Source organism: Cyphomyrmex costatus, unplaced genomic scaffold, assembly GCF_001594065.2.
Source record: "Cyphomyrmex costatus isolate MS0001 unplaced genomic scaffold, Ccosl1.0 scaffold132, whole genome shotgun sequence".
In the NCBI taxonomy this organism is placed as follows: domain Eukaryota; kingdom Metazoa; phylum Arthropoda; class Insecta; order Hymenoptera; family Formicidae; genus Cyphomyrmex; species Cyphomyrmex costatus.
Genome location: NW_017275304.1, coordinates 1,323,612 through 1,331,800, shown reverse-complemented (window position 1 = coordinate 1,331,800; position 8,189 = coordinate 1,323,612). Strand labels below are relative to the sequence as shown.

The following is an 8,189-nucleotide window of genomic DNA, read 5'->3' as shown; positions in this document are numbered from 1 at the left end:
CTAAAGCCTTGTGTCCACGATGCTAGAACTTGGACCGAGTTCTCGGATGAAGGAAGAATTGACCAATCATATTGGTCACGTGACCAATGTGATTGGTCAATTCTTCTTTCATCCGAGAACTCGGTCCGAGTTCTAGCATCGTGGACACAAGGCTTTAGACAAGTCTTTTCGATTTCCTCGTTTCTTTCGTTGGCTTTGTAAAAACATGAGGCAGTGATGGAGAATCGTTCGATATCAAAGAAGAGGAAGGTTAGCGATCTTCAGAGTTTATCATGTGCAATATACAATAATATTCTTATTGTTGCAATGTGGGAAGCTTTTGGAGCGATATTTCGCTGAAAATTGGATGAACACAGTGACCGCGGTCCGCGGATGTCATGGATGTCATTCCAGTGTCGTTCTCGCGGATTTTGTAACTCCACATGTTCTTTTTCAGAATAACTTAAAATGTATATATTTCTGTTAGATATATGGAATTCGGTATATTGTGATTCTTCCTTGTAATATCCTGAAGATACATATTTAATGTTTGCATTTTGTTTATTTCGAGCCTAACCTATATAAAGTAATTTATCAATATATATAAGTTTTCACTAATTTATTATTTCATTTACTTTTTCACTTATATCCAATATGATTGTATCTAGCAATATAACTCGCACAATCTTCTCCCATTACACAAACTTTTATGATATAATTCTCTTATATATAATAATGGCTTATAGTTTGGATAAATTAAATTATATACTTCGATACTTAATGTAAAGAACAGGAGATTGTGTTTTATATATACTTTCATATTTTTTTTATTTGCAGTTTGTAGGCGATGGTGTTTTTAGAGCCGAGTTGAACGAATTCTTGACTCGTGAACTTGCTGAAGATGGCTATTCGGGTGTGGAGGTTCGAGTGACACCAAATCGAACTGAGATTATCTTACTGGCTACCCACACACAGAGTGTGCTCGGCGAGAAAGGCCGTAGAATCAGGGAACTAACGTCTGTGGTACAGAAGCGTTTCAACTTCAAAGAACCTCAAAATGTCGAGTTGTACGCAGAGAAAGTGGCCACACGTGGTCTGTGTGCCATCGCACAGGCAGAGTCTCTTCGTTACAAGCTGATTGGAGGTCTTGCTGTACGAAGGTAAGCCAGAGTTTTATCTGCTTTCTATTTATTTTGTTACTCCTAATCATATCTTTTGTAATTTTTATTAAATATTATTTTAATATGTTTAGGGCTTGCTATGGTGTTTTACGTTTTATCATGGAATCTGGCGCAAAAGGCTGCGAGGTCGTCGTTAGTGGCAAATTACGTGGTCAAAGAGCAAAATCGATGAAATTTGTTGATGGTCTTATGATCCATTCGGGTGAACCGACTAATGAGTACGTGAATACTGCCACTAGGCATGTACTCCTGCGGCAAGGTACAATTGCATTATCACATCTATTGCTTTGGTTAACAATGGCCTAGTTTCCATCAAAGCGTAGAATCAAATTTGAGTCGATGTAAATGTGTTTGACTGTACTCGTTTTATTCCCATTTTAATCTAAAAAGTCCCTATTTTTAATGGAAACAGTATTCTAAATTTAATCTACATTGAGTTGATGGTTTCAATGGAAACTGGATATAGTAGTTATTTTGTAACTGTTAGAAGTTTTCTTCACTGGGATGGAATTATTTTTATAGGTGAAAAAAGCATGATGCAATTAGCGCGAAAAAAGCTTCCAATAATTGTAAAATAAATATTTTGCTGAACATGTTCATAAAACATGTATGATATTAAAATATGTAACTAAGAAATTCATTTTATATCTAATTTATTTTATAAAATTATTCGTGTCTACTATATCTCTTACTATACATTGTTTGTAATATATTTTAGGCGTATTGGGAATCAAAGTCAAAATTATGCTACCATGGGATCCTAATGGCAAGAGTGGCCCGAAGAAACCTCTCCCTGACTATGTATCGATTGTGGAGCCGAAAGAAGAGGTTCCGCCATCAGTTCCAATCTCTGAGGTGAAACCATCAAAAGATATACCTCAACCTACTCCTATCGCGGTATAACAATAATTTAAATGCATTGGTATGCATTTAAAAAATAAATACAGAAAATAAAATTTATGTTGTATTTTATTTCCAACATTTTTTTCAATATACTGAAAAAAGGATTCATGCTAAGATAAGAATATTTTAGAGATATCTTTACTTTTAAAATGTACATTGTAATAAGACTCAATATGTTTATAACAAATAATATAGAGAAACAGGGCAATGAGCCAATAAATTACGTTAAAAATTTTATTAAATTAATTTAATATATTACGAAGAATATCACATAATTATGGCGTTTCGTCCCAGCTTCCATTACTGGACTCATCAGTAAGGCTCTTTATATAGAATCTTGATTGAATAACTCTTGCAGGCGTATAAAGTAGGCTTCCACTACAATGCCTTACTGATGAGTCCAGTAGTGAAAGCTGGGACGAAACGCCATAATTATGTGATATTCTTCGCAATATATTAAATTAATTTAATAAGATCTTTACTTTTAATTTATTAAAAAGATTTATTAATATTTCACAAGATATCATTACAGTATACCCGATAATTATTTTTATTTATAAAACCATTCTAAATTACTTTTAAACATATCCAAATATCCAGTAGAAGATAAACAATTTACATTAGAATAATAATTGTAAAACAAACATAATGACAATATATTAAACATTAGACTTATTCCAAAGCTTATCCCAAAAATGTGACAGGTCAACCATTCCGTGTAATTCGGAAATATAAATTTTAATAACTTACATACTAGATATGATACACAACATTCCCTAATACCGCAAAACTGTGCGAAACCAATAAAAAAAATTAACATATCAATATTGAGCTCCATTAATCAGTGAATTTCATTATGCATTACATCATCTTACTAGTTACGAATTTATGGCTCAAAATAACATTTAAATTATAAAGTTAGTATATGTGCATAATTATCTTTATATTTAAATGTAAAATTTAAGACTAAATAAAAAATTAGAGTCCAATCAAAATTTAACGAAATTATTAAAAATCAGTAAATCCTTTAACTTATAAATTTTATATTTATAATTAGTATGAATCCTCACATCTTTACTTAACATTTAGTAATAAATGAGCACATGTTAAAGTCAGAAATTATTCATATACTTTGATTGTTTTCACAGATATTTCAAATCATATTTCACATGACATTCATTATAAATTTTGATGTCTGCACTCACTTTGCGCTAACACTAATTCATGAAAGTGTTGCTGAGTGGACCCTAGAACCCTAGGAGATCTGTCTTTGAGAGACAATATGAGAAATAATAATTGAAGAATTCAATATCGTAGATAATATAGATATTATTGACGCACTGGCGCCATTTGTTGGGTCAGAGAAAGCAGACCGTCGATCATTCTTCGAACAATATCTGGTACGGCCGGCTTTTTCGACACCGAGCTTAATCCGTTTCTGAGTTCGTAAAATACATTACGCGTGAATGGATTTCTTTGAGATGCAAGACGTAGTTTTAAAAACTGATAGTAGACAAAGGGAGTCAGTAAACCAGCACGTCCTCTGTAAAAAAAAAAAAATATATATATATGAGATGTTTAAAAGGCGTGATACTCTGTTTTTCGATTATAATTCATGTCGCGTGGATTACCACACGACTATAGATCTGTTCTTTGTGACTAAATTAATATGTTGCACTTAAAATGAAATAGAGAGATATATTTAAAAGAAAGTTTAATGCAATCCAGTGAAGTGACAAAGAACACACCTAATCATGCATGATACATACGTGAATACTAGAAGAACGGTAAATGGTAAGATGATGATTTCTGACAAGGCACACAGACGAAGGATATTCCGTGATTGAAATTCCACCAAAGATATTAACAGACGAGCGCCCCACCAGCTATTATGTCCTAGACACTGAGATAGAGAGATCACGTAAGTTCAACTTACATTCTTATTATGACTGTGCAGACAATCGTAAGGTATAATTTTTTACATATGTACATATTGCATAATCAATATTCTGTTTACTTACATCTAGCAATGTAAGAGAGTAACTAGCCATGTGCATCAAAGCAAAAAGAAAAACTGGTGTGAGCACCACTGTATACAAATCAGTTCAGGATTCAATTTTGTTATTATTAAAATAATTCGTTTTCTTATTTTAAAAAGTGACACAACTAAAAAATTAAATTCTCGGAAAAGAGAAAAAACTATTTTTCAATATGACAAAAAATTAATTACTATTATCAAAATAGTATAGTATCGGCAAAAAGAATATATCATTAACACAATCAAATGTTATTTCTTTATTCATTATCATGTTGCAATCCTTGAAAAAATCATCCTTTTTAAATTATGACGATTTCTTTTAAACTACCTTCTTCAGGTTGTGTCCATTTGACGATTTTTATGAAGTTAGTTGACTTTTGATGTTCTGATACGGTAATTTTTTATCGAACTTGTTCATGGTAATAACTCGAAAATCACATTTTTTTTAGTTGTCACTTTTGAATTAAGAGGGAGATATGAAACATTTAAGAAATTGTTTGAATACATTATTATAAATATAGAAAAAAAGGATACATGTAACTGGCGCCGCATACAAAAATATCAAGGAATAGAATAAATAGTGGCACGAATCTTCCAACAGCAACGTCTCTAAAAATTGTCTTGTGAGTTGAACGCGGGGAATTCTTTGATGCAGACGTAACGCACTAGTTGCCGCATTATTCATTAATACCTTATAGTATATATTATAGGGATTCCTGAAACAAAACTATAATTTAACTCTCTGAAGTTGATGAGGTAGTAAGTCTATTTGATCCGCTCATTTATATCCCTCCAGGGTTAATGATGGGTTTATTGGATCCATCTGATAGGATTTCTTTATAGAAAATATCGAACAATTCAAATTTCTTATGTTATATTTACACAAAAATTAGGATTATTTTTATTAAAACATTCTTAGCATATTATCTTTTTTTGTCATTTTTCAAGTTTCTTGAAATGCCTTTAACCTTTAAAGGACGAAGATCTAATTTTAAAATCTTAGTTTTTTTTTAGTAAGATTTAATAATGCATTATTTTATTATTATTATTATTATATTATATTGCAATGCATGACATAACAAAATTCAAAAATTAAGTAATAAAAAGAATTGAAAAAGAATAGAGAAAATGCATATTACTTCAATGTATTTCATGCTTTAAAATATGAAACTGTCTTAGTGCCACTATATAGTGATCTTCCTGTTCTATAGATCAACATATATTAATGGATTTCACAGACTTAGTGTAGTAACCATGTTACAAATTTTGGCGTCAGCTTCAAAAGGTTTTCAAACAGAATACAAATCATCAAAATTATATCAAAATGACTCCAAAATAATCACTAAAAATGACTTTTTAATCATTTACGTTTTATTTTAATGCCATTTTTACGTTATTAAAATTTATTGTTCTGCTTGGGTTAAGAAACTTCATAAAAGCAGATGTTGTTCTAGTTCTAAAATTATGAAAGACATAAATACCCAAATATAGGAATAATGTAACCGAAGGTGAATAATATGGTGAAAAGTCTGGTAAGCCATAATCCAAATTTAATCTTATTGTCTATAATATGCTGTTTCAGAGCTGGCCATCCCTTCTCAACTTGTGGCGACGAGTCGCTGGATCCGTTTGCGTTATCCACCATCCTGAAGCTAAAAAGAAACAGAATAAGAATAAATTATGATACAAAGATAATTATGTCAACTTGTATACAAAAGCATGTTTGCACTAAAAACTTATTTTCTTGAGATTGTGACTGTATATCTTGAAACAAGATAAAAATTATAAAAATGAACAATTTATATATATTGAAATATATTTATAATTTTATTAATCAATATATCCAATAAATTTGTTCATTTTTATCTTATTTCAAGAGTTACAATCAATCTCTAGACTGACACAATCGACTTCCTCCTCTCGGTGTAAGTGTTAATAGAATTCTTTCAAAGTTGATAGTTGATCATATACTTGTGTCTCGAAACAAAGTGAAAATTACATAAATGAGCAAATTTACTCGAATTTATTGGAATATTTACAATTTCATTAATCAACATCTAAAAGTAAATCACGTATCTTAAAAATTACAAAAGTGAGTAAAGTAATAAAATTACAAATATTTTAGTAAATTTGCTTTTATAATTATTACTTTGTTTCAAGATCGACTTGATGGAAATGTTAACAGAATCTCAGAAAAAACCTGTTTAGTAATGCAAATGAGTGCGGAATTATATAAACTTATGTTATAGTTGCAGAATTAAAAAAAAAAGTGCGTCTTTGCATGTCGTAAGCATATCGCGCGTTTCTAAAGTGAAAGTGGCCACAGGCCGAGCCACAGGCTTTCTGTAGGAAAACTGCTTCTTTTCGGTCGTGAAATGAACCCAGTTGATGCGTAAATGCTACCGAGTGAGAATTTCGGTTCGGAATCCATGTCTAAACGGCGTGTGTAAGCAGTTTTTCTTTCTACACGACACATACACACGTCGTATGATTTGGTCAGATAAATTACATCGTCATTTGGATGACATCGCTGTGTTCGTACCATCAAGACCTGATCAAAATCGGGCGAGCTAAACTTGAATTACACTTACACACTGCACGTTCCGCACGACGACGCACAGGATACTCCAGTGATGATCTACACGTCAGTGACGGCAGCAAACAATCAAGCGAATCCACCTATTCGGAACATCTACGTGTCTAAGTGAGCCGAGAGTCCAACTTCCGAGTTCCGACCGACAGTTTCACGAATATTGGCGAATGAATATCGTTTCTGTAAATCCCATTTGCAGATGTCGCACGGTGTCTGCGACATGGTGCCACCTTGAGCCGAAATTAGCGACTTTAATCAAATTCGATAATTAACTCGACCGATGATTGATTTAGCTGGCATTATTCATCAGCAAATAATTAAATTTTAAACGATTAATACATTATATTATAATACATTGTATTATAAGATGTCGCATTTTGGACATGTTGTTGTTTGGAAACTGCAAACTAGTATTACCAATTTAGTAGAATTTCTGTCAGATTTGAAGATTTTTTCTTTTTTACTGGGAGTACAATAAGTTTAGGAGAATTTCCGAGTAACTTTTGGAGAGGATGATAAAACTCCAAATTACAGCTAAGATAAAGAAAAAATTGTGAAAATCGCAATAAAGAATCTTTCGAATAGTAATCACATAATTTTAATAAGCATTTGCGATCCAGCTTTGACCGTTAGTGGCTTTGACAGTTATTGATTTACATCTTAATTCTTGTTTGTTGTCTTTCGAATAGACTTTAATCGATCGATTAGGTTAATCAGAGTGATGAAACTGGCTCGTAGAATTCCAGAAATACAAGCGTGCATTCAATCGGTAAAAGCGCAATCTGTAGACGGACTAAAAAAAATCAAAAGTTTCTCGTTTTAATAAAAGTCAAGTAAACTGTTAAACAATGCAAATCGAAAATATACAATAAATAAAGTTTTATTCCTTCTTGTTCGATAAAATTAACTCGAGAAAAATCGAGTTTGTCATTCAAAGCTCAAGAACTTAAATGCACTTATATGCACATGCGCCAACCGTATCAGCTGTTAGTAGCAAACTAACTGTTCTACTAACTTGACATACTAACATATGTGTCCGAAAGGACCAAAAGGATCCAACATAAAGAGTTTATAAAGAAAATCGAAGCCTAGCATTTTGATATCTGTATCAAGTTGTATCCGTATCTTATTGCCATCCTGTGAGGATTAGTGTTTCGTATGTATCATTTAAATTCATTTTAATGCAAATCCACACATTGTATACACCCATGCATTTCAGTGAAATGTGGAGATAGGAGATATTTCGAAAAGACAAGTAAATTGAAATTCAAATTTATATATGTACATATTAAAGAAACTGTTAACTAAAAGAAACTAAAACGGTATAAAAAAATAAAATAAAAAGGTCTCATTGCAATTAGAAAAACGTTGAAGGTTTAAATAAAAGAAAAAAAATCACAATCACATTAAAAGAACTTTAAAATGAATCATAAATGATTGAAGAGTGAATTTTAACGATTATTTTGGAACCACACACACACACACACACACACAC

At 31.7% G+C, this 8,189-nt stretch overlaps 2 protein-coding genes across 5 annotated transcripts in view; one reads left to right on the top strand and one right to left on the bottom strand.

Moving 5' to 3' along the window:
* The first annotated feature begins 145 nt into the window (after window positions 1–145).
* LOC108782647 (40S ribosomal protein S3) lies at window positions 146–2,105 on the top strand. The gene is made up of 4 exons (XM_018550956.1): window positions 146–249; window positions 817–1,139; window positions 1,232–1,419; window positions 1,879–2,105. The coding sequence occupies exons 1-4, from the start codon at window positions 217–219 to the stop codon at window positions 2,061–2,063; spliced, it is 729 nt and encodes a 242-aa protein (XP_018406458.1). The 5' UTR covers window positions 146–216; the 3' UTR covers window positions 2,064–2,105.
* A 1,029-nt stretch (window positions 2,106–3,134) lies between these two features.
* Window positions 3,135–8,189, bottom strand: part of Kr-h2 (transmembrane protein 33-containing Krueppel homolog 2) — a 5,262-nt gene continuing 207 nt past the window's right edge. Inside the window, exons 1-6 of one of the 4 annotated variants that reach the window (XM_018550973.1) lie at window positions 6,693–6,844; window positions 5,583–5,753; window positions 4,636–4,817; window positions 4,085–4,152; window positions 3,833–3,966; window positions 3,135–3,606 (exon numbers count right to left, since the gene is read on the bottom strand). In XM_018550973.1, the coding sequence (XP_018406475.1) occupies window positions 3,393–3,606; window positions 3,833–3,966; window positions 4,085–4,152; window positions 4,636–4,817; window positions 5,583–5,746 (762 nt within the window). In that variant the 5' untranslated portion in view covers window positions 5,747–5,753; window positions 6,693–6,844 and the 3' untranslated portion in view covers window positions 3,135–3,392. The other 3 variants (XM_018550972.1, XM_018550975.1, XM_018550974.1) reach the window with 3 other exon arrangements.